This window comes from Syzygium oleosum, unplaced genomic scaffold (genome assembly GCF_021117445.2).
Source record: "Syzygium oleosum isolate NSW1041296 unplaced genomic scaffold, Sole_v2.1 Sole_v2.03, whole genome shotgun sequence".
NCBI classification, from domain to species: domain Eukaryota; kingdom Viridiplantae; phylum Streptophyta; class Magnoliopsida; order Myrtales; family Myrtaceae; genus Syzygium; species Syzygium oleosum.
Window position 1 is genome coordinate 18,401,455 of NW_026607487.1, and position 25,633 is coordinate 18,427,087.

The 25,633-nt window shown below is 39.7% G+C and overlaps 3 protein-coding genes across 4 annotated transcripts; 1 reads left to right on the top strand and 2 right to left on the bottom strand.

The window, feature by feature from the left end:
- The first annotated feature begins 4,137 nt into the window (after positions 1 to 4,137).
- On the top strand, positions 4,138 to 5,635 carry LOC115672092 (stemmadenine O-acetyltransferase-like). The gene has a single exon (XM_030593855.2). The coding sequence runs from the start codon at positions 4,200 to 4,202 to the stop codon at positions 5,508 to 5,510; it is 1,311 nt and encodes a 436-aa protein (XP_030449715.1). The 5' UTR covers positions 4,138 to 4,199; the 3' UTR covers positions 5,511 to 5,635.
- Positions 5,636 to 6,656: 1,021 nt separating this feature from the next.
- On the bottom strand, positions 6,657 to 12,005 carry LOC115671892 (serine/threonine protein phosphatase 2A 57 kDa regulatory subunit B' theta isoform-like). Of its 2 annotated transcripts, none has more exons than XM_056310097.1 (3): positions 11,522 to 12,005; positions 9,586 to 10,925; positions 6,657 to 7,471 (listed from the first exon to the last, which is right to left on the bottom strand). In XM_056310097.1, the coding sequence occupies exons 2-3, from the start codon at positions 10,795 to 10,797 to the stop codon at positions 7,109 to 7,111; spliced, it is 1,575 nt and encodes a 524-aa protein (XP_056166072.1). In that variant the 5' UTR covers positions 10,798 to 10,925; positions 11,522 to 12,005; the 3' UTR covers positions 6,657 to 7,108. The 2 variants fall into 2 exon arrangements, with proteins under 2 accessions (XP_056166072.1, XP_030449429.1); XM_030593569.2 differs by lacking the exon at positions 11,522 to 12,005 and adding an exon at positions 11,067 to 11,488.
- Positions 12,006 to 13,110: 1,105 nt separating this feature from the next.
- Positions 13,111 to 22,911, bottom strand: LOC115671890 (probable thimet oligopeptidase). Its single transcript, XM_030593565.2, has 20 exons — positions 22,683 to 22,911; positions 22,370 to 22,491; positions 22,100 to 22,263; positions 21,515 to 21,605; positions 21,188 to 21,367; positions 20,602 to 20,682; positions 19,397 to 19,477; positions 18,436 to 18,528; positions 17,640 to 17,720; positions 17,392 to 17,554; positions 17,193 to 17,313; positions 17,048 to 17,120; positions 16,127 to 16,234; positions 15,562 to 15,659; positions 15,449 to 15,494; positions 15,262 to 15,358; positions 14,525 to 14,598; positions 14,340 to 14,444; positions 14,032 to 14,112; positions 13,111 to 13,675 (listed from the first exon to the last, which is right to left on the bottom strand). Exons 1-20 carry the CDS (start codon positions 22,831 to 22,833, stop codon positions 13,565 to 13,567), a joined length of 2,121 nt encoding a protein of 706 aa, XP_030449425.1. The 5' UTR covers positions 22,834 to 22,911; the 3' UTR covers positions 13,111 to 13,564.
- Between the last annotated feature and the right edge of the window lie 2,722 nt (positions 22,912 to 25,633).

A 25,633-nucleotide genomic window follows, 5' to 3' on the forward strand; every position in this document is an offset into this window, starting at 1 on the left:
ATATAGGTTAAGACCTTACCAAGGGAGGGAGCTTGGTCACCTTGTCATAGGACTTTATGCATGATCATGGTTATATATTTGAGCACGAGTTTGGTCAATAGATGGATCATTGACATGTGATTTGAGATTAGTCGATGAAATGGACCATTGACATGTGATTGGAGATTGGTCAATAAAATGAACTATTGATGGGTGATGTAGTTGAGATTGATCAATGGACTTAACCGTTGATGTTTGAATTGAAATGATGATTTAAATGAGTATTTGTGAATTATATAAAGCTTGTTGAAGTGAAGTAACTCATATATGATTCTATATGTATATTAAAGAGTTGGATTATGAGTTTCGGGTAGCATTCATATATGATGTGATATATATTATATATATGTATGGCGACTGCTCCATCTACTTAGAAAAGATGTACTTTTCACTAGGCTATGCTTACTCACCCCTTTCCTTCTCAATCTTTTTAGGTTCCTTGGTTAGTGGATAATAGAGCGAGAGCGATATCGACGGGGACTTTTGGGAGTTGGATTTTTGGGTATGATTTGAGGTTGCATCCTTCGGGTGGAAGAACGGTCGTGTCACTCCCCCATTTTGGTAGGATTCAAGGTATGACATATTTTGATATCAGAGCTTAGGTTATGATATGTTTGGATTTAGATTCTATGAGACGTTGTGAGCTTGTGTGTTAGTTTATAACAAGTTAGTCTTTTGTGAGATACTAGGATTAGGATGTATGTTTCTTTTGGTGCAACTGATCATCAATTCTGATTTAGAGAAGCATGCTTCCCCTTGTAAGAGATAACAATGGCAAGCAAATGGTTACCTTTGATACGAGGACTGTATCTTAAGGTTCTCGATGAGCGATTTTGACATGGAGATAAAGAGGGTCATTTTGATTTGAAACCTGACTCTAAGGAAACAAAACAAGTTAGATAGGACTTACACTACCCAAAATATCAAATTTGAGGAGAAGGCAAGATGCAAATATCCTCTTTTGTTTGAAAGTTGAAGTTCAAATTTCAAAAACGAAATTTCTTTTAAGAAAGAGAAAATGTAAGTCAAAAGGGAAAAACAAGAAAACCAACGTTGAAAAGTCAAAAGAAAAAGGTTAAGTGGACTTCAGGCCGAGAGCAGCAGCGCGCACGGGAGGAAAAGAAAGAGAGAGAAAAAAAGGAAAGAAAAGAGAAAGAAGGGAAGAATAAGAAGAAGAAAGAGAAAAAGAGATAGGGTTTTGCGCGTATATGATACGGAGTCCTTGCCAAGTCGGATTAACTAAGTATTGCAACACCCTGTAAGTGCTCGAGCTCTTTGTTCTGTTAATCAGAGAAGTTTTTAAAATTATGACTTAAATTTGAAGTTTTGTGAAAATCAAACCGCAAAATCCGATTTTTGAGTTGTTGAGCTATGGGATTTCAGGAATTAGTGGATTATGGCATTGAGGAGCCGTGGGGCTTGATGGGAGTAGGTTTACAGTAATGATTTGGTCAGATTGATAATTTTAGGATTTCGCATGTGAGTTCTGCGTTGCGTTCAGATTTGAATAATTGCTTCGAGTGAGTAATTTGTTATTGCGTAGGATTCATTTTGTTAGCGTTCAAGTTTAGTATAGTTGTTTTGTAGTTGAAGTAGTGTTTTACTTGATTTTGACGTCGATTTTCGTTTAATTAATAGGATTACGAGATTGTCGGTTCGAGTGAACTTCTATGTTTTGTTTTTTTGGCTTTCCCAAGTCAGTGATGCTATCCCTTCTATGAATTTGTAAACTCATATCTTGAAAGCGATAGAGTTTCGATATTATGAGTTATGAAAGATCATGTTTGTTGCATAAAATATTGGATCGGGCATTTATTACTTTTTGATTATTTGTTAATGGTTTGAAAAAAGTTTTAGGAAAGTCGTTTCAAAATGTTACAAGTTTATGAAATGGATTCCGAAATGGTCGATGAATGGAGTTGAAAAAGATTATACGTTTGGTTTGTGAAATTGTTTTAATTTAATTCCAAATTGGCTTGTGAATTGTGAAAGATGTTGCTGTGAGTTTGTGTCGGTGTTCAATATCGTTGTAAGCCCATTGAGGAGCTTGTGAGTATGCATACTAATGTCAGGACATCCTTGTAGGCCAGCTACCGGCAATAAAGATGGAGACTTTGCCGGGGGGAGCTTGGTCACATTATCTTGAGGTGTTATGCATGATCATATTTAGATATTTGAACACGAATTTGGCCAATGGATGGACGATTGACATGTGATTTAAGATTGATCGATGGAATGGACCATTCAAGTCATTGATGTCTAAATTGAGATGAAAATTTTAATGAGTATTTCTAAATTGTATAAAGCTTGTTGAAATGAAACAATTTATACATGATTTGATATGTTTATTAAAGAGTTTGGATTATGAGTTCCGGGTATTGCTCTATACTTATACATATATATAGTAGCTTCTTGATATGCTTTTAAGAGATGTACGATTAATTGGGCTATGGTTGCTAACCCATTTCCTTCCCGATTTTTTTAGGTTTCTTGGTTGGTAGTCAATAGAGTGAGAGTGACTTTTGAGAGTTGGTATGGTTTGAAGCTACGTTTTTCGGGTAGAAAGACAATCGTGTCACTCCTCCATTATAGTATAGGATTTGGGGTGTGACACTATCAGAGAATAAATTAATTTATGAATCACCAAAGCTTTGGAAGCTAGTCATGCATTTGCCAAAAGTTGCTTACTGCCATTGTCATGTTGATGGTATGATCGTAGAAGAGCGATTATAAGAAATGAAATTGAGTTTGTCCGCGGTAGATTTTTTTTTTTTCAAAAACTAATGACGCAAATTTTTTTCACAAGCTCTTTTGCGACTATTGAGCAAAGGAAAAAAAAAAGTTAGTAATTTAAAACTAATTAATAAATAAAGGTCTTTAACTCAATGAATAAATTAGTATATTAAAGAAAATAATTACACATTCGTGAGTAACTCAAATGAGAATTGATAATCCAAAATTAATTGGTAAGTTAATTTGGAAAGTTGGTAAGTCACTCTAACTTAGGTCAGTAATTTCGCACAAGAGACAGTAAATCCGAAGAGTTAATAAGTTAATGCTAATAAAAATTGACAAATTATTACAAAAATCATTAATTTGCAAAATTTAAAGAAGAGTTGGAAAAATAGTCACCCGTCATTTTTTTTATTAAAATTTTTGGCACTTTCCAACACTTATCGAATCGAAATTTATCAGCACGAAAAAAAAAATCAGTATTTTTGGGCATGGAATGATAGAATGCTGCTTAATCAGAATGAGAAGAAACCGCAAGTTAATTTTTTCTGATATATGAGCAAGAATTGGTTTTTTTTTTGGGGTCGAAAGAGAGCTATCATTTCATTAAACCCGAGCCCACGTACAAGAGTAACGGGCATCAAAACACGAGATTTTCCAAAGAGGGGAAGGGGCGGGGGGGTTAGAAACCCAGCTTAGGGGGAGGGTCTTACTTTTTGAGGTCTTTACAATCCAGTCTATCAGTCTATTTGAGTCATGAGGGCGGAGGACCAATTCTAGAATCTTAAAAAGGGCCAAGAGGCCAATACAATCAGTAATAAGTGGCTCAACATCTCAAGGACAGAGCAAAGAATCTTTCAGATAGCTTATCAAAGTTGAACAATGAGACTCCGGCGTTAGTTTCAAATGAGGTCGATCAGCAAAGTGTTGGAGAGCAAGAATTGGTTGATCGTTGCTCTTTTGGTCTAGGTTATAGAAATCCATAAGGAACTCTAGAAGCACCAATCGATTGATTAATCTGATCAGCAATGTTTACAACCACATTAGTCAAATTTTTTGTTAGCTTAAAACAGTAGATCAACCATTTCTTGAATTTAATCATTCCTATCTTTTCTTTTTACTCAGTTTTTCAAACCTCTTAACTGCTCCCAGCTCCTCCCCATTGGCTGTTTAGCAAATACGATCTCACCCCACTTGAGCACAAACCATCAAATTCTTACATAGCGTTTCTAGAACTTAGGATGAAATGTGAAGGAGATCAACCTGACGAGGTTCGATTTAGGTCTCCCACTTTAGAAAAATGACTTTCACTGAACTCTATATGAATGAAGACAGCAGAGTTTTCCCAAACCAAAACATCCTTCTTGCCCATGTCGGCATATCAGCTCCTTAACCCACTGCCGATTGCAAAGTTCTAGCATTCAAAAATGAAGATTCGGGTGATTTCGAAGGAGATAATCAAACCATCGTCGGCGACTCCTTGTCAAGACCAGACCTACAGATTCTCTCTTTTAGATCAGCTTGCTCCTCCATTCTATGTCCCTATAGTGTTATTCTATTCCGCTCCCGAACCTGACCAAATTTTCGATCACATGAACATCTATGAGAAGCTGAAGACTTCTCTGTCAGAATGTCTCGGCTGCTTTTACCCATTGGCTGGTCGGATCAAGGGAGATGAGCACGCCGTTGACCTCGGCCAAGGAGCAGTCTTCGTGAGAGCTCGAGTTAATGCTCGACTCACCAAACTCCTTGCAAACCCAGAACTGAAATTAGTACAGCAGCTTCTCCCATTGGATCCATATAACATAAAATGTCAAAATGGCCTTGTCACTGCCATTCAGCTGAACCTGTTCGACTGTGGCGGGATAGCCATTGGTGCCTGTATCTCTCACAAAATTGCAGACGGCGCAACACTTTCGACTTTCCTTAGTTCTTGGGCGGCCAATTCTCGAGGTGCAAGTAAGATGGTTGCTCCATACCTAAACACGACCACAATATTCCCACCTAGAGATTTCCAGGTCCCTCTGCCAAACAATTTGATCAAGAAAGAGAACATAGTCACAAAGAGATTTGAGTTTGATTCAGCCAGCTTAGCCGGTTTGAAAACCAAAGCTGCTAATGGGTCATTATCTAAAAGTCCTACTCTTGTTGAAGCAGTGACTGCTCTTATATGCAAAGCGGCCATGCATGCCAGGACAGAAATATCAGGGAAGGGAGGGTCCTCAACCGTGATATCTCATGTGGTAAATTTAAGAGGAAGAATGAACCCTCCTCTGCCCGATCATTCTTTCGGCAATATCTGGAGATTCGCCATTGCAACCATTAAGGAGGAAGAAGAAGAGGCGGAACTGCACATTTTGGTGGATCACTTGAGGACGGCGATAAGGAAGATCGACAACGAATATGTGAGGAAACTTCAAGGTGAGGACGGGTTCCACTGGGCCTGCGAATCTATGAGAGAAGTGCACGAACTGATGTATAAAGGAGACGTGGAGTCCTACAGGTTCAGCAGCTGGGTGAGGTTTCCCTTTTACGAGACTGATTTCGGATGGGGAAAACCAGTCTGGGCGTGCATTAGCAGCGTCCCGATAAAGAACGTGGTGATATTGATGAGTAGCAGGTCGGGAAATGGAATTGAGGCCTGGGTGACACTGGATGAACAAGAGATGGCTAAATTTCAGAGCGATCCTCTGCTCCTGCAATTTGTTTCTCTGCCCCATAGTTCTCATAGAATCTAGTACTATTATCACTGGCTTGGCGTGTTTATAGCACATCGTAGATCATTTGTCTGCATGTAGATGTTGCTGTAGCTGTGTATTTCAGACGATTTGTTAGCTTATATTCTATACTCCCCGTTTATGCATATTTAGTCACATCCTCAGCTCTGCACTAGGCCAACATGGCCAATTCATTCTTCTGCAAAGCCCATGCCCCCCACTTCACAGCTGCAGCAGCATTTCTGAACTCAAGTTAAGATGACTATAAAGGAAGAAACCGCTCGAGCTTCTCCTGCTTAGCGATGACCTTGTTCGATATTAAATGCCCCAATTCGGCATACCTTGTCCATTAACATAAGTTCAAAAGGAGCATTTCAGTACTGTGCCAGATAAACTAACATTGACTCATTTCACCAAGATTTTAAGAGATTCTTTCACATAATATGACTGGCCTCTCAATGAAGCAACCCTCATGCACCTTGAGCCTTGGAACTCACATGACCCACATATGAAATATTGCAGTAATCTGAGAAACCAGTTGTTAAGATTCCAAAGGGAGGGACTACTAGCCGAGGCAATTCGTCAAAAAAATTATAAAACCACCATGTGCAACCAGGGGGTGTACTTCATGGAAGCTATCAAGCAGTTGCAATTTTATGACATTCTCTAGCATACACTAGAACGTATCATGTTCACGATGTTTTTCTCGACATTGGTCTGGGAGCACGGCAGACTAGTCTTCTTCACAAGGATTTCATTTTGTCCCCTGCCTCCGAATCCAACTTTCTAATACAAACAGAAGTCATGCATGAAACCATGGACCTGAGCAACTTTTCAACTATTCCATAAAACTGGATTTCACATCTCTGATATAGGTGAGCGCTGACCAAGAATGTTTCGAAGGAGAAGGATCAACCTGTGTCGCGTTTAATCTCACAAGACAAACTTCTCTGAGCTTAAAAACAACCAGAAAAAATTGGTGGATCTCTCAAACTCTCGAAGTCCAGAGACAAGTGATTATCAAGATATGTCCTGACTGAGAAAAGGAGAAATTTTCAAAAAATCTCTTCAACGAGAGAATGATCCCCATAATAGACCTCTGGTGAAACTGACACAGAGAGAGAGACAGACAGACAGAGAGGATTTCAAAATGTAAAAAAAAGCATGTCAAGAAACTATCCATCACATCTCGTATCAAAAACTCTTGAGATTATCAGAATCTATACAACCAGAAGTCATGCCAACGGGGAATTTAATTCTAGGAGTAAAAAAAAAGAATACTATCATACATCGACTTAATGGAGAAGTTAAATAGCAGTTTCTCATATACGACACAATTCATCAGGCATTCCCCGCTTCACCCCCCTCACAAGTTAACTCTTGGCAACTACCTCTCATTTCTCCATCTTGAATGGTGACTGACTCTCCTGAATAAATTCTGAAGTGTGGCTCGCTCATTTCATCCCTCCAACATTCTTGGCCATCAGGGCATGCCTTCTACCAAAGGCCCAAAAGACAATCGGATAATCCCTGAGAGCAGTCTCTAAGCACATTGACCATATTACGGTGCCTGCAGATCCAAAAAAAATTGGAACTTTTGACCACATACCCATCTCATATTACTGGGTTGAAGAAAATTGGCTGGGTAAAACATAAGGCACAAGTACTGCTTCGTTAGTCGCAGCTTTTGTTGCAGCAATGTCTTCCAACTGTTTCCATGTCGCTTCATGTTTCTTCTTCATATCCTCAGCTTTTTCTTCATCCTCCTGAAACTTCTGCAAGCACTCCTCAAATAGCTCTGGATCAACATCAGAGAATATTTTCCGAACATTAAGTGTCAAGCTCTGGACAACCTGGTTCCAGTGATGACGGCAATTTCTCTCCAGAGCAGGGAACACTATTGGCAGTATAACGCTTCGATTTTGTCTTATTAAGTTCTCAATATGATCATTGTTCCACAAGTACAAAGCCCTTTCTGCCACCTGAAAGGAGCAACCGTTTTGCCTAAACTTGCCATAGTAGAGAAATTACATGTATAATGAACGAAAAACGGTGAATTACACTAGACCCAAGATAATCAATGAATTATACTAGCAAACAAATGATTTAATTTAATTGTGCATGCTCTGAGAAAAGAATAGCGCTCCATGCATGACCAAGGTAGATACATCAGAGATGCTTTCTCTTGCATGGACTTACACAAATCCCTATATCTAGGCTAGTGAGCACATTCATTCTTCTAGCTAATATATTTGATTCTAATTGCATACTACACCCACACATCGTCGATGCTTACATATCCAAGTCACCATTTCGCAATGTTTATTCACCGGAAGAAAGATAAGATAATGTATTTAATTGCAGACCCCAACCTTAGCAGTCACCATCAGCCATCAGAAACCAAGCATGTTCCTGCCATAGATCAATTAACACCAGCCCATTTATAAGGAGCTAAGCAAATGCCTATCCAAAGAAAACTCTCAGCTTCAAGTCCTTTGCGAAAATCGCCCTCAGGTAAACATCCAGGACTGCAAGATTTTTGCAGCCTTACATACACAGGAAAACATCCACGAGAAAAGGAGTATTTTTGCTCTCAAGTAGGGTCAATATTCTTACGAAATCTATATTTAGAGGAATGAATGAGTACACTGTAGTAAGATTCGGATATTTTTAGACATGATTTACTTTTCATGAGTCTGGCTTCAGTTGTACCTAATGTAAAATGAATGCTCAAAAGGTTCTTTCAACTGTGAATCCCGTGATTTTCTTAAAATCAGGGAATAATGACTGCCCAGTTACTTTAATGTTGCAATAAAAAATGCAACATTTAGTAACAAAGATTTCAGTCATAAAGGGCCAGTTCCAGAGATTCTCAAACATTAAGGGTTATTTCAACCCAATCCCCCTCAGTTTAAAAATTGTTCTGGAGCATGCTTACATACATACATTCTCTGAACAAATTACAACATCATCTTGATCTTAACCCTCTAGGAAGGGGATTGCAGATCCACCACTGACACAGATAGTACCATCACACCCATCCTAACTTCACTATCCCATCACTACAACCTCCTCACAGGGTTCCAAAATAATACCACAGTACTATCATGGTATCAGCGTCTAAATGCCACCAAATCCATCTCAGTGACTACTCAGGGAACTACTGATCACAAGTGCTTATATCCACCACTTCAACTGGTCATCCACCACACCAGTGATCACCATCCAGTACATTTACAACTAATGCTTCCATCAATTTCATTGCATTCAGCCTCTTAGGGGAACATGTTTTTCCCATTGAATCAGATATTGGAATCGACACCAGAGAGCTCAAATTAAAAGCGAAATCATAAGGAATATTGCAACAACCCCAATCTTGGACATAACCTTAGTACCGATATCGATTCTTTTGCTTCACCTGAAAACTATCTACAACAGATCGTATGAAAAAGACACAAGCCCATCAACCGTGAAAAGGCTTGTAGAGGGATGCCCGACCAGAAAGTTAGTAGAAAAGCTTAGATCCGATCTTCAACAATCCAATAATGTGAAAACATTTCACCAATCTTCATCAAAGACATCTTCATAGCCCAATTTAGGTAATCATAATTTCATCAAATTTATCGCATCATCTTCACATTTTGATTATTCTTCTAAAGAAGGAAGGAGAAATATTACTTCATAACTAATCATCCTCAATATCATGAATTCACCAGATAATGAGTGCAAAGAGAACTGACCAGACAATGAAAGCTAAAAAAATCACAAATTCAAGTCACTACTACCCCTAATTCTGATACATGTAAGTATAGTGTAATTGCCTAAAAGAGTCATGAGCAGAACTTAGAAGGCAGTACTATTGGCATGTCCAAATCTATATTGTGAAAAACCAAAGATATTTTTTGCTACTATTTGTCCCCTGAAAGTCCCAAACACAATTTCATGATTCATCTTAATTTTCTATTGTACAATCTCGACATGCATCAGTTTAACTGCTTGCGGAATATGATTATCACCACAAACATGAGAGAGAGAGAGAGAGAGAGAGAGAGAGAGAGAGAGAGAGAGAGAGAGAGAGAGAATGGTTTTGTGCTACCTGAAAGTGTGAACTGCTCAAGCATCGCGCAATATTCCTGAAAAGGGGCACCATACATCTCTGGAATTCAGGTGGCTGAGTTGCTTCCAGTATTTCTTCCAGCTCACTTAAAAACATGACCTCCTTTGAGCTATTTGTCACAGGCCAATACTTAAGCAGACCCCTAATTAAAGTGTCCGCGAGTTTACAGTCTTTCTCCACAAACTGTGTGACGCAATATGACAATTGCTGATGGTACATTGGCAAGCATTTAGGTTTGTGCAAAGGAATAAGAGCCCTAACAAGGAATAGTTTGTGTTCTTCTTTCAATGGGAGAGCAAACCCATTGATTATGCTGCCCAAAACTTCTAAAAGTTCAGCAATCCCATTATGCTTCTCTGTTTCAAAGATGAAACGAAAGAAGATGTTGTTGATAGCTTTTCTGACAAACGGTCGATGTACCATAAACTTTCCATATATTCGATGCAGAATCGTTTTCAAATATTCTCTTTCTCTAGGATCCTCAGAATCGAAGAGATCTAGCAGCTTCAACACAAAAGAGTGATCAATATATCTCTTAGCCAACTTTGCATCTGTTTCAGGCGATGCAACAAACCTCAGAAAAAATTCATACACAATTTGCAAATGAGGCCATGCAGGGTCCATCAAAGGCTCTTCCTCTTCCAAGTCAAAAGCTTCAAATACCTTGTTCTCCCGAGGCTGAGGGGTGAATGGCCTAAACAAATTCACTGATACCATTTTTACAATATCTTGCATTGCAGTTTCAGTGAACTTTCCATTTGCAGAAGTGACGTAATCCACAAGCTCAAGCAGTGTTTGCCGTTTAATGTCCTTCTCCTTTATATTCTTCGTGGGATCAGTGAAGTCAAACAAAACACAACACATGTTTAACTTTCTAATAAACACATTCTGCTTCTCAGAGTTCGGTACGTCTCTAAAAGCAGGCAATGCTTCATAAGAAGCAGGTGTCACATTATCATACTTTGAATTCACAACTTGGGCAGGCTTACGTCCATGACCATTTCCCAAATTTGAAGCAGAAGCAGGACCTGGAAGAGACACATTGCTCGAGTTATCCAGTCTATGACTCGCAACATCGCCACTCCTCGAACCCCCGCTAGACTTCATAGACGAGGCGACCGAGCCTCCATGGTCACGGTTTTCGGACTTGGATGGCTTCCGCGGAAGTCTACCCAGTATCTGCTTGATCATCTCTCGAGTGCAAAACACAGGGAAACCAAAATATCTCCGGGCGAGCAATGTCCAGAATCTAAGCCACTCTAGCAAGAAGCTGAGAACCTCGACTTATCTATCAAGAAATAGCTCCAGACGCATGAATCCTGTCAAACCAAATGACAAAGCAAACCTTATCGTACGGACTGATCTCCCGCAAGCAGAGAGACACTTATGCAGGGCAAAAATTGACAAGCAAAACCACAGAAGCGCGGCATCAATCAGAGCTCGCGTCAAGGAGACCTTACATTTTTTGCCGCATCAAAACGCCTGGAGTGTCGGAGAACCTTTCTTATCACTAAGCAGACCCCCTCGACAGCCCCTCTCTCTCTGCGACCTAAATCAAGTCAAACTCCCGAAGCAACCCCGAAATCCACGCGAACGACGAACCGGGATGACGAATCTCGAAACCGGTATCTTCAAGCAGAAGACCTCTGGTGAAGTGATTGCCCCCCCCCGAATCGCGCCGCCCGATCAGCCGCGAGGCCGAGCTTCGGCGAACGGCGACGAGATCTGGCGCGATCTAGAACACACGAAGCGCGCATCCCAGGCACGAATCAGCACGAAAATGAAACAACCGTAGACTGTTATGGAAATCAGCCGAGCAAGAGTCCCGAGAAGCCAACTCGCTCGACCGAAAGCCAAAAAGCAGCGGAGCAGAGCATCAATGAGGGGAAATCGGAGGAAACTTCTCGACACTTACCGGAGCTATTACCGACTGTGGCTTCCTTCGGAGAGAAGAAGCAGCAGCAGCAGCAGGAAGAGACGGAGATGTTTCGCGTCTCGCTACTCGCTTTTGAAAGTTGAACGCACCGGAGCGAGAGCGAACCCGAGCGAGCGAGCGACCGAAAACAGCGAGGGGCCTCTTTTAGCGACGGAGTCAAAAAGGAAGTGGCAAACTCCTGAGAGTCCGACGAGAGATTGATTGAGAGAGAGTGCGCGGCGCGTGTGTCAATTCTCTCATCGATATGATTCGCTCTTGATTGACATCATGATGTTGAGTTTTATGATGCATACCATATGTCTCGCCCCACGCATTAGGTTCGAATTGCTTTTGGCCGCAAATTCGCACCTTCCGGGTGCGAACTCACGAGACGTGGGTACCGAATAGGAAACGTTCGTGAGTGACCGGCCAGGTAATAGAGAGCATCGGTAAGGTACACTTCCGAAGTACCCTCGTCCAAAATTTCCCAGGGGGGAAAACGAAGGGGAAACGAGAGGGGAGATGGGAACTACAGAGAAAATATAGAAACTGCGGAGCTACGATGGACACCTTTTTTCCAATCGCCAGTTCGTGTTTGAATTGAAATGAAGATTGCGGCCCCTTCGGTGGGTGGTGTGCTTTTATCGGAGATGAATAAGGGGCACGACATTTGCACGCATTATCAGACGGATTTCAACGATTTCAGCTGTATGGCCTCCACCACCATTATAGTATTGTGATCACACAGGCTCATACGCAAATTCAGTGCACTCGTCTCCTTTCTAGCTGTATTTTATATATAATATACATAAGTTAAAGGTACTTCCATGTTTACGAAACCCGTAGGTAAACTAACTTTGCTTAATCATCACAAGTTTGAAATTAATTGGCTCGCGAATGATCACTCCATCCCTGCTTTTTGATTCCTTCCTTAAAAAGCCTAAAGCTTGAGTATCCCGCCATGTCATGACGTGTGCAATCCCATCGTGTGATTTTTATTGCATTGATTTGCTGCTAACCGAGTTTATCTAGACGATGGCCGTAGCAGAAATGAGTGATTCAAGAACCTCCCCGACTCTTGATTCTGCCTCGGCCCATCCACACACACATCAGGATGGTGGCGCGTCCGTGCAATCAACTCGATACAAGGTAACCTCCTAGATCAGACACGGCAAATTGACTCGTGCCTGCGTCCTGACAAAGCACAAAAAAAGGTTGATGGTCAGTACTGACGTTTTTTCATTCGTGAGAAAATTATGGTTTTCATTCAATTTTCTGACAAGAAAGAAGACCGGAATTTTCAAGTTCCCATCAAGCTAGAGACTAGTAGCAGTAGGAAGACAGGCTCCGGAATTAAGACCCCGAAATTGTTCTGCCACATGCCAGGAACCACATATGTCAGGAATCAGGTGGTCCCTCTTGTAATAAAAGCTGTTGACATTGAGATGAATACGAGGGCAGATTTTTGGCAGGACCCCCGACTTTCCCTTTTGTAATACATGCCAATGCCATCATCATGAGATATGCTGAGTAAAACTGAAGAAGCGGACTCATCGCAGGACAATAGGGACTGTTTTTGCCTGGGCTCATGAGCAAAAAACGCATTGCTTCTGAATTCTGATTACTGAATCACAGTATATACATCGATCCAGATAAAGACATGCCAGCTCTCTCTAATCATGACAATCATTCATGTATGACGACGGTAACATCAAACAAAGCTGTCACTTCTCTAATAAGCATTGCCGAAAGAAGACCTTACACTCGGGAACAGAGTCGGATGATATGAGAAAGACATCTCTGATAACAAATGACTAGTGTGAATTTGAAGTAATACAAGACTTGGTTGATGCATTGCAAGGGCACGTAACCTCTTCTTTTTAGGTTTTTTTTCTAGCACGGTCGATTCATCATCCTCTTCGCAAGAGAAAAAGTGGCATCTATTCGAGGTTTTTAAACCGCTTGAAACTATGAGGGAACCCAAAAGGCAAATTATGTGCATTCTTCAAGTAGAAGAGCGAAAGGAGAGATATATCTGCTTCGTCACAAACCATGTTCTGCTCTGACATCGACAAAAGCCTGAATGGAGGGTTCTCTTCCGAGAAAATCGGAGAGAACTTCAATAGGATCCTTCGCACCTCCTGGAGCCAATACCTGAAAAGAAAATTATCAGATGATTTAACCATGGACCAGAAACGACGGACTACTTCAGAGTACTCCATGAGCACTAAGTTAATCATATCGACAGGCTCATTCAAATTTCAAGGAACCAAGTGTCTCCACCAGGTGGAGTGAGATACCAAAAATAGACTCCACTTGATTGAAAGCACATACAATATATATCTAAATGCCAGAGAAAAGTACACGGAAGGCAAAAGGAACCTCGACTTAGCGAGCAATGTTCACTTCTGAGAGAATATACACAGATAATCTAATTGAAAATTACAAACAAAAGTTTCATCGGCTGCTTTCCAACATGACCTACTTATGTCATAGGTAGATTGTTTTACCTTATTCCTAAACATCATTCCCATATTTTGGTTGAAAAGATCATCCCTGAACTTTGAGAGAAAAATATCAGTGGCAAATACCTGTCAATCATAGCGTTAGCATCAATATTAAGGAGAAAAAGGCCATTACAGATCAACCATCTTTGGAGCATTTTTAGGTCATTATGATGCTCAGATTGAATGTATATGTGCACTTGCATGAACAGCAAAGCAGCTGGGAAAATGAAGAGCTGGTAGAAAAGATAACAGATGTCTTATCAGAAGGGACATTCCATCAATCTTGTTCAGACAGCAAAAGAAATGCCAACCTCACTCCAGATTCTACTATAACAAGCTGCTTCATAACCAATTGCACAGCGTGGAAAACAGGTCGCGGGATTGGTTCCTTCCAAAATTGGCAATCCCAGCATCACCTAAAATAGTAAAGACAATTATAACATCAATTTCGTTAGACAACATCTCCACAAATACATCTACGGTTCAGCTTAGCTACCTTTGGATGGAGATGCTTATATAGCTCGGCAATATCGATGTCATCAGCAGAATGTATAATCTGATCGAAAAGACCTGACATGCAAACCAACGTGAGAAAGAAATGTTATTCACGCAATTAATATTGGATATCATGCTTGTCCCTGCGAAAGCGTTGACATGATTCCAATTGAATATCTTCTTTCCCTCTTCTATAGAGGCATCATACATTTCAATGTAATGAAGGTGACCCAGATTTAAACAAGCAGCAGCAGGCAAATAAGGCAAACTCTAACATTATTTTCACCAATGTTTTCAGGAGAACAAGGACCCAAGGAGGCTAGTAGAGCCAATTGGAAGAGGGGAGGAAACATTTGTGGACACAATTTCCTTTAGCCAAAATTAAGCTGAAGAATTTTCTTTTTATACTGTCTATTGATCCTAAAAATTTCAATAGTCCGAAAGCAATATTCAATCAAAAGCTTCTACCCAGCTATCGAGTATCCTCCTGCCCAGAATCCGCTGGTGCAAGAAAATACACACACTTCTTGGGCACATAATAGTAAATTCAACTAATGATACCAATACCACCTTAAGTGATCTTAGTAAGCCTCAGCGTTCTATTTCTTTCTATTAAATTTGTATGAGTAATAGGGCAAGCCAGCCCCTTCTAAACAGTTCCATCTGACAGCTTTTAATTCTATATTCCCGACCAAAAAAAAATTTGTACATTAAAAGTTTGAGGAACAGAATACTCACTATAAAGAATTTCTTGCTTCAATTTAAGTGCTGAAAAACTGTATCGCCATCTTTTTAGCGATCGGCACATTTCGTCGTTGACTGGCTTTGTCAAATCCTTCAAATAAGAAGAGTAAAATACATAACATTTACACTTTGCACAAATTGATCTGAAGACAATGTCTGTGCAACCATGTGACTAACTCACCTGATGGAAGCCAGATATCAACTTTAAGCAGAGGCTTTCATAACACCTGAAAGTTCTTGAAATGTTAGAAGCCGGAGTAATGCAAACATGGAACAGCATCATTATCAACTAACCAATTTTCAAACACTTGAGCCGGAATCTCCTCAAAATCCGGACTAACACGCAGCCCTGAGAATCTGGCAAATGATGCCCTGTTGCAGATATGCTGCATCTAAAAACCAAATGCCACAAAGAAAATTAAAGCCAGCCTTAACACTATTCCATCAGCAAAATCAATTTCTTGAATTATTACCTTTCTAGGGAAGGCATAAAGTTTAAAAGAAAAGGAAAGAAAGAAAGATCAGTAGCTTTACAATTCACTTCGTTCTTACATATGGAAGGACTTTGGGTTTAAAGTGTTTGCATCGTTTAATATTCACCGGAAAGGAAAAACAATAGTTGAGTTAAAAATGGAAGCTTGACAACGATTTCCCACTGCATCCCACCACAATGTCCTCGGCACACTCTTAGAAGTCAAAATTATTATGAACTACATTGCAAAATACAGAGATGAAGACATGGACCCCTAGAGTAAAAAGCAATTGTGTTAACTAAATCTGGAGCGCATGCAATGTACAATTACAAGTGGATACATTAGTACATTACCAAACAAAGGTATCACCAGATGCTTCAACATACCACATGTCCAAACTCATGGAAAAAGTTGACCACTTCAGAGAATCGTAGAAGACCAGGATGACCGCCAATATCCTTTGGGAATTGAGTTATTAGCAATACCACTGGTATCTAGCATAACAAAAGCCAGATCATGTAAATTATTTCAGCAGGAAGGAAACTTTTAGGCTGTCGACAGTAAAAGGATCACAGAAATACAATAAACATGGGAATTATATCATTTATCAACATATTAACGAGTGAAACCAAGCAGATGTTCATCATAGTTTGTTATATACTCTTTAGATTTTTCTTCAAAATCCCAATAAGCAAGACAATACTTCAGAGGAAGCTCCACAATGCTACACAAAGTCCTTGGAGAAGGCAGGCATCACACTGCACTAAAACCAGAATAAATGATGCGATGATCACATGACCTGCTTTCGAGCATTACTCAAGTGCTTATCCTAGGGATACGGTGCTCTGAAAGCTAAAGACAGAAGGACATTATCTCGATGAAAAAGGGTCAGCCAGAGGTTTTTTTTACATAATATGTTATTTGTACAAACCAGATAAGATGCCATATGACTTAAAACCGATAAATCTAACCTAAACCAGAATTTCCAATCAAACAAAAAGTTGAGAGAACTTCATTTGATGGCCATGCTTGGAGATCAAAAATAAACTACTTAACTAAGCTGCTTAAAGGAAATGATTGAATTATTGCATGATTAATCACAGCACATACCAATTGATGCACTGCTGAAAGGTATAATTTTCGTGGAACTAAGGCAAAAAGATACTTCCCAATGAGTTTTTGAGAGATCTTCAAAGGAACAATTTTCCCCCAAGTATAACGTACAACATACTACCTCAAATAAAAACATGCTCCAGAAAATAACAGATATTTTATGGCAAAGAGGAGTCTTTTCATGGGTTAAGCACCTGGGCAACATTGTTAAATGATAATGATCTGTTCTGAAGAGCAACCACACATGTGTGACCATACTTTTCTTCTCTGCAAAGAAATTCAAAATTAAAGTAAACAAAGAATTAATAGTAACCTAAAGCTTATAGATCAAACACAAACCTTTTATACATATCAAGGTAGAAATACCCCAGGAGATCACCGGAACTTAAGTCAATAACTGAAAATAATCGAACATCACAATGCCAGACCTCAGGGTCTGCAATTTCTTCAAATCTCAAGCCTGTCAAGCAAATGCATGGGTGTATAAATCCCACTGTATATCAGGACAAATAAAGGAGGCAGAGTCAATCAAAGTTACCAAAAAGGTCTTGGAAAATTTTAAAGATGCCTGATAGAACTAATTTGACTGGAAAATATTGCTTAATGGCTCCAAAATCTAGATCAAAGTGCTGCACTTGAAATGTCTTTATGTAATACAATAGATCCTCGATGCCAAAAGGGACGTCTCCTTCCTCTTTTCTCTGAAACCAAAACAAAGCACCATAAGATACTACAATTAAAAAAATATTACCATCCACCCTAAAAATGAACAGAGGATATTTGCACCTTCAAATCCTTCAACACTGTCAGTTCCCTATCAGCCATGTTTGTCAAACTGGCAGAGATGTCCTCTAAGAACTCAAAAACCTGTTGCATAATCCATATAGCACTTTTAATAAAGATTTGAATGGAGAGCTGCAGTACTGAAATGTATGGTCGTTCTACTTTAGAAATCTGACACATCTACCTTTGATAAATGTACATATTTCACATACCAGTAAGAACAATGTCACGTAAATATATGTTCCATATGACTGGGATGCAAAAAATGGTGGTCACTACTCCCTATCCTCGAGATTTATCTCAAAAGTGTATGTAAGAAGGTTTAGTGGCAATTCTCAGCCAAACAAAGCAAAAATATGGGCATCTGGAATATCCTTTCCACGAGAAGGTTTATGTCTTTTAGCTCTTTCATGCAGTGAGGGCAGCTACAACATTTATCATCCATATCCGATTCAAATAGTCTGATCTACCAGAAAATTTATAGGCAAGGGTTCTTTGATGGCAGCAACACAGACCATGCATTTTAATGTATGATATTCAGCTATATTGTCATTCAATGGCATCTAAGATAATGCCAGTGATTGCGGGGGAAAATACTTTTCAAACAATAGATAAAGGACGGACTGACATAATTTCATAATTTACACACTGAAATCATAACTATTTTTGCACCAAAAAGTTACCAACATCTCGACCCTCTGCCCAATACTTAACAAAACTAAACAGCAAAAAGCAATTCAGCCAAAAAGAACAAATATACAAGCATGACGGCTTTTAAGTGACAACTCCATGCACATACCTTTAATGGTTTTCTTGCCATTCTGCAGTCAAGAGCATATTCTGCATAATTTGAGTAGCCAAGTAATTTAGCTAATTTATGCCGAAGCTGGACCTGCATCACAAGAGGACATGTATAGTCAACTTTATATGCCAAAAGTCCCAACTGTAGGACCACAGTAATGCAGATTCAAGGAAAATTAAGACTTTTGTTAAAAACTCGTGCTCCTTCCACTATGTGCAGGCTTGAATGTGGTGTAACAGGAATCCAGTATATGAAACTCATTAATTCACTAATGACAAACTTCATTAAGGAAAAGATAGCAGAATAAACATAAATTCCATGACTTGTGCAACTACACACATTCACCCAGTGCTCACTATTCCAGCAATAGTGCTGCGACAGTGATGAACTGTCCTACTGCCAGCTCTTGGCCTTGAAGTTTCATACTTGTATTGGAAATATATTAATTATTAGGAAAAGGAGAGAGAGAGAGAGAGAGAGAGAGAGAGTATGTAATGAGAATCTATGGTTCCACAGTATATAAAGGAGAAATTTTGAATAGATCAAATCAGCTGATGAGAATATACAGATTGTACTATTGTTCTCAAAGTCAATAACATAATGATGGCTTTGTCAAGCCAACTCAGCTCAAAGCATTTGTTCCTATGCTTTTTGATGTTATGTCCATGATAAAGCCTTCAGAATCTAATGGGACAATTATGCAGCCGACACACTCTTGATATACTGAGCGTATAAGGATACAATGAATGCTTCGAAAAATTTGTAATTGAAAAGGAATCCCCTCACTCCCAATGTCACATTGAGTTATGATTGTTTGATGAATGCTGTAATCATTGTAACACTGAATAAAGAAATGTTTAGACTTTGAAAATATACTTGTCAACAAATCAAGATGATTTTCTACATCCAATATAAATATTTAATGCAGATGAAACAAAAACAGGGATGCAGCATGTACCAGATTTTCAAGAATAGACAGATTTATTTCCCCGCATCTCCTTCCATATGCTGTCGCTACTGTCCTCCTGGTTGCTCCCACCTTCACAATAAAATATTGTTAACTCTGTGAATAGATGGAACATAGACATAAGTTAGAAACTCCATCAGAGATCAACAAGTGGTTCATGTCAGGGAACAAAGAGGGATCCCCCAAAGATAAACAAGACAGCTAAATGACAGGGCCAACTGCAGATGTTTAGACGCTAATGCTTCTAGTTGTAACTGAAAAAATTACTAAATATCTGGAAATTATGGGTGAAGAGTCATTTTGTCTAGATTTTTTCATTGCACGGTACATTTACCATTTACTAGTAGATATTTTCCAGATGCAGTTCTTATTAAGCATGAGTGTTTTTTAGACACTCAATTGCAAAGATCTCAAGCCAGCTGTCTTATGCATCGCCATGTATAAATCTTTAGAGTTTTCACCGGAAAAAAAAAAAACAGGATCTCTGTTCTCCATAAAAATTGTGTACTAGATAATTTGTCCAGCCAGAGTGGAACAAACAATGATCAGCCGCTACAAGGAAACGATATGCTTGAGGAAGTGTAAGAAGGAGTGCATCTAACAAGCTTGTTGTGGCAGCATCAATCAGCAAGAACAGTTACATGGCTATCATTTACCATTGATCACGTCCCCGTCATGCAGACATCTTTCTAAGAAGAAACACACGCATTTGTCAATTAATTAACACAAAGTTCGGATGATGACATAAAAATTGTCAGAACTGACCCACAACCAGCTGTCCTAACATTTTATATCAAGTTTAAGGAGCTCATCGCGCTAAATACGTCATCTCTGCTAAATTAATTGAGTTGTTACTCTTTTGAGTACTTCGAGTTTCTGTATCTGAGGTTAGTAGACGTCAAAGGTCACGTCTAACAAAAGAACAACAAATGCTGCATAATTTGCACGGTACTATCTTTGTCTTTTAGTCCAGAAATGCCAGTCACGCCTCCATCTCAGCTATAATTGGCTCAAAGCTTCTTCAAAGAGCATTATAATTCAGGAAAAGAAAATGTTCTTAGCTGAAATATGCTCAGGTACCCAGTATGCCAAATATCAAGCAAGGAAAGTCTAAATAGAGCAATGAAATGGTCAATGAATAACAGCATTCAGAAGAGATGCCAAATAATTTACTCTGCAAATCCAGAAAATTATACCTTGCAGAGCTCCAGCACTGCTGCAACATTTTGACTTCTAAGAGAAACCCTGTATTTATCATTCTGAGCTTTGTCTAAATTCTACAGAGGAACATATTCAGCACAAATAAGAAGAAATAAGATAATACATAACATAAGGTGAACCAAAGTCCAACCAACAGTAGCAGAAATCAATAACCAATATATCCCATCATATATGTGAGAAGAAAGGTCAAGGCGGTTACAAAAGTTCTAGTACATCTTCCATTAAAAAGAGAGAAAGCTTAACCCATGCGCTATGATGAAGCCACACTGCACCACATAAATGGAATATTATGAAGCAACTGAAGCTTCAGTCTTTAAGATTCAGTGGGGGCAGTGGGGGCCATCATTATCGTGCTAACAGTTCTTCTAGTCTAACCTTAGAATTCAGTAATTATAAAGCCATGGAAAGAATTTCAGTTACAAGGCATGTATAACAAGTCAGAAAATCAAAAAGATGTCATCACACATTGTTCAAAAGAAATTATCTGCGAATGACCAAGCACCAGATGTGATGCCAAATTGTTGTAGACCCATTAACTGGATAAAGAACAACAATACTAACCTTAAGGAACTCAGGTGGCAATCCATGTAGCTCACTCTCACTGAAGAGAAGATAACTGCAATCATCATTAAGGTTTCGAATATATTGGCAGCTTAGTTCATCAATTTGAGATTTCAAGCGCTGCACTTCCTCTCTTTTTGCTGTAGCAAGATTCAATCCATTCCGCTCGAAGTCTCTTATCTGTCACTGATAGGAAAAACAATTAATATTTGGATTTAACAGTTAGTACAGCTCAAATACGTTCTAAGAGGATCGTACAACTTATGAAGCATTCGAAATGTGGAGATTTTACTGCAAATGAACTACAGATTGTGGATATTTCCGTACCAGGAACTGTATATAGCAAGATGCTTCAGGATTCATCCAATCTCCCCTCGTCAAAAGAGCTTTTACGACACGATACACATCTTCACGGAGACTGAGAGGCTTGCACAGCAGGGACCAAGGATCAACTTACAAATATTCAAGTGATGCAGAATAATGTCTTAACTGTAGCTGTTTCCAGGGTCCCTTGGAGGCCAACACAAACCCAATAATTTTTTTAACTAAATCTTCTAAAGACACAAAGCGTCTACAGGGACTGCCTCATTATGATACTAAATGTGTTATCTCCCAATTGTTCTACTACCAAATTGCATGCCAGAAAGAACTACAGATTCAGGTTTTCCCACTAATCAAATTGACAAAATGGGGATTCAATCACTGTCAGTTCAAGAAAGGTGTTAAACCAAATCGCTAAACCTCTGGCCCTTGTCCAACCATTTGTAGAACTTTGTGATTGCATGCCATATGACTCTCACCGTATGCATGTGACCAGGTGTTCTACCATTCTTAATTAAGAAAGAGGAACTAAACTGGGCGGCAATCGAAGCAGATAGAAAGAAATGACACGAATAAACAGGAGCAACCGACCTGCAACTCAATTTGTGTGCATCAATCCTACCCTCTGCTTGAGCGCTAGCTTTGCGCACATCATCCGACCCCGAGACCATCTTCGGGAATATACAAGACTGCACAAGTGGAAACTCTTCCGCCTCTAATTCAGCTAGCGGCAACACGACATTCGTGTAACTAACCTGCACATTCACAGATTCGTTAAGGCGAATAACCATTGACGCAAAGTCAGGAACAAAGCCGTGCAAAGCAAAAGCGAAATGACGGCAGCTCATAGCGTAACCATGCCTTGTCAAGAGGCACCGAAGCGACCACATCGTGGACCTCCTTCGACCTGGCGACTATCCGGTCCGCTAATTTCGATATTTCCCGAGCCGAGAGGCCGACTCGTACATCCGAGCCACGAAGATCTAGCGAGAAGTCGCAACGAAACGGGAACGAAATCAACCTTTCAAACAAGCACAATGCAATAGCAGAATCGGAACGAGTACAAAACAAAAAAAAAAACGAAAATCTGCCGCGCGAACAGTTCCGCGAGCGCAGGAACGAAGGCCGACGCGCACGAATCGGAAGCTTTTCGCCTCGAAGGCGCGGTCAGTACCTTTCCTCCTTCGATTCCTCCTGTGCGCCCTGACGGCGGAGACGGCGAGGTTGGCGGCGAGGGCGAGGGCGGCGGCGGCTCCGGTGAAGGCCAGGAGCTGATTCTCTCGCTTCGGCTTGCTCGTCCTCGCTCGGTCTCCCTGACCCTCCATGGTTCCGAGCTTTGGTCCGTGCTCTCGCTTCGCCGAACGGCACCTGCGAGGGAAACTCTTTTGGGTCTTCCAGAGGGAAGAAAGGGCAGATTTGACCTTTTAAAAATTTTAAAAAAAAAAAGACATCGTGGAAGATTCTAATTTGTTTTGTTTTTTTTCAAAAAAATAAAAATAAAAGCGAGTTTCCGGATTTGGGGAGGAATTGCGACTCGCGGCCGGCCACTGATTGCGAGGCCCGATACGATGTTTGTCTCATTTGGCCTTTTTGTTTTTTTTGTTGTTTTTTGGGGTCTAAATGGGTAATTTCGCGCGTCAAACTTAATTATTGCCTTCTTTTTCGACTTGGCCATTGTTAGCTTTTAATTTCGCCTCTTTTGCTTAATCAAAATTTGAAGACTTGCCTTTTTGACCCCTTTTTTTATAAATTCGATACGTAATTGAGACTTTCGCAAAATGTACGTGCTCACATGTAGATTCGTTTTTATTTTTATTATGAAAGAAGTAAACTTTTAACTTAGATGTTGATATGCGTATATTGTGAAGGTTTCGAGTGCTTTAGATATTAGACAAGTCAAAGTGTATAAATCGTAAGACTCGAGTTGAGCAAATTGTAGAGTAATACGTTAAATTTTGACGTAAAAATTTTAAAAAAAACTTTCTACCTTTAGTTAAGGGTAACAAAATCACAAGTATCAATGCGTGTGGAGGAAAATTCTATGATAAAAAAAATGTTTTTCGGGAAATCATATTCCAAGTAAATTATTAGTTTTCATTTATTTAGTCATATGTAACTGAAAATATATTTTGGTGTTTGGATTTCATTTGAAAAATGATAATGGACATAGGAAATTAAGGCAAAGTTCGTCCTACAAAGTTTGAAATCAGAAGTTGTCGAATAAAATTTCGAGGAGGAGGAACTCAGTTGCTTTGTAGAGCTTGGTGAAAAGCATCGTGGTCACCGTGTGTACTCGCAAAAGGGTAGGCAAGGGGTAGTCGCGAGTCAACTTCTCTTCCTCCGGAGCCGAGCGCACCGTGTGCGTGTGGCAACTCCACCGCACTCTACTTCTCCGATCGCCACAACCTGCGTGGGGGAACTCACTCGACCCTGGGAAAAAGAGCATTTGCAAGAGCCAAAAACGGCACGCATTGCAAAAGGAAGCCAAAGGTGACGAAGGGAAGGGAGTCGCAAATGCAAAGAAGCATGTCGACGCCATTGCCTCACTTTGCGGGAGAGTGTCTTCTCCTTCTCCTCCCTCGACTACACATGCGACTAAAGAGAGGAGGGCGAGACCAAACTCGCCAGACCCACTTTCTCGCTTAGCATACCGCACATCAGTTTAGTTCATCCTAACTTAATATGTCACTAAATATTTTGTCTTTCTGGAAAAATAAAATCTATCGTTTGGCTAGACATTCACACTCTAAGGCCGCATTTGATTCAGTTTTGAAATTGCATTGGGCATTGGGTTTTTAGTATTTGCAAAACAAAATTTTGTACCAAAAGCCTTTGAGATTGTGTTAGTAAATCCGAAAACTTTAGGAAAATTGTCCAAAAAGTTATGCACATTGCTAATTTAGTCATAAACTTTTCAATTGTGCCAATTTAGTCCTAAAACTTTTGACAACTTGCTAATTTAGTCATAAACATTTTAATTGTACAAATTTAGTCCTAAACGTTTTGACGATATTCCAATTTAGTCTTAAAACTTTTAATAATTTGCCAATTTAATCATTCAGGCTAATTTTGAGCGGAATCGCAAATACAATAATCTAGTCAGCACTGGCCGTCCTATATGGCACAACGGACCTTGACGTTAACAATTTTTGTAATTTTATATATTTTTTCTTTTTCTTTTCTTTTTTTTCCTTTTCCCTTTTTCCCTTCGGAGGTCACTGACCATCAACGAGGCCCAACATGGCCGGCGGAGAGAAAAAGGGAGAAATAAAAAAAGAAAAGGAAAATGAAGGAAAAAAAAGAAAAAAGAAACAAAATTCATAAAATAAAATAAAAATTTTCTACAAAAGTGCCGGCATTGACTGCGCCACGTAAGATGGCTAGTGCTAACTAGATGGCTACGTTAGCGATTTCCGGCCAAAATTGACCGAAAAGATCAAATTGGCAAATTATTTACATGTTCTAGGACTTTTCTGACAAATTTTCCCCAAAAAATGTGCCTTGATCCTCGAGGGCAGAGACTATGGAAATGCTCTCCCAAAGTCAGGGCAGTCAAAATGGTTTATAAACTCGTATTTTTATCCAAACTTATTTTGACAGAAAAATCCAAATTTATTGAGATGGATTATATATGGGTTACCCCAAATTTAAAATGTAAATCATAACGGGTTCCAAAGAGAAAAGCCCAAATAGTATGGGTTTTAACGGGTATGTTATAAACCTATTTTCAATCCACCCAATCAAAATAGTGAAGTTAAGTAAAAAGGTATCGATCCCTCTTCGCTATTTGCTCCTCTAATCTCTCTCTACCTTTTCGGTTCAACTAATTGTGACTCACGAGCTCTCTCTCTCCTCTTTGATCTCAACTGATCGGCGTTGCCGCTGACCTCGCCGCCCATCTCCGGTGCCCCTCTAAAGAGCTGAACTCATATGTCCCATAGTTATTGTATTTTAAGAAACGTGAGTGTCCCTGAAACTCGGAACTTGTTGAGGAGTCTTGTTTTCCATTAACCTCGTGAAAATGCCGATAAAAGGAACAAGTCTGATGGATTGAATCATGAGTGCGATGTGATAATGGCTCCTATTGTATTCTAATCCAACAGCTATCATCCTCAAGTTCTATAA

Bases quoted from the DNA above. Each gene is read 5' to 3' on its own strand.
- LOC115671890 (XM_030593565.2), bottom strand. From the start codon at position 22,833: ATGGAGGGTCAGGGAGACCGAGCGAGGACGAGCAAGCCGAAGCGAGAG. The intron at 19,478-20,601 runs GTATAATTTTCT...TTTATTGTGAAG, and splicing joins CAGTGCTGGAGCTCTGCAAG to GTGGGAGCAACCAGGAGGAC. The intron at 14,599-15,261 runs GTGAGTATTCTG...TTTGCATGTCAG, and splicing joins GAAGCAAGAAATTCTTTATA to GTCTTTTCGATCAGATTATA.
- LOC115671892 (XM_056310097.1), bottom strand. From the start codon at position 10,797: ATGATCAAGCAGATACTGGGTAGACTTCCGCGGAAGCCATCCAAGTCC. The intron at 7,472-9,585 runs GTAGCACAAAAC...TGCTCCTTTCAG, and splicing joins TGAGCAGTTCACACTTTCAG to GTGGCAGAAAGGGCTTTGTA.
- LOC115672092 (XM_030593855.2), top strand. From the start codon at position 4,200: ATGAAGATTCGGGTGATTTCGAAGGAGATAATCAAACCATCGTCGGCG.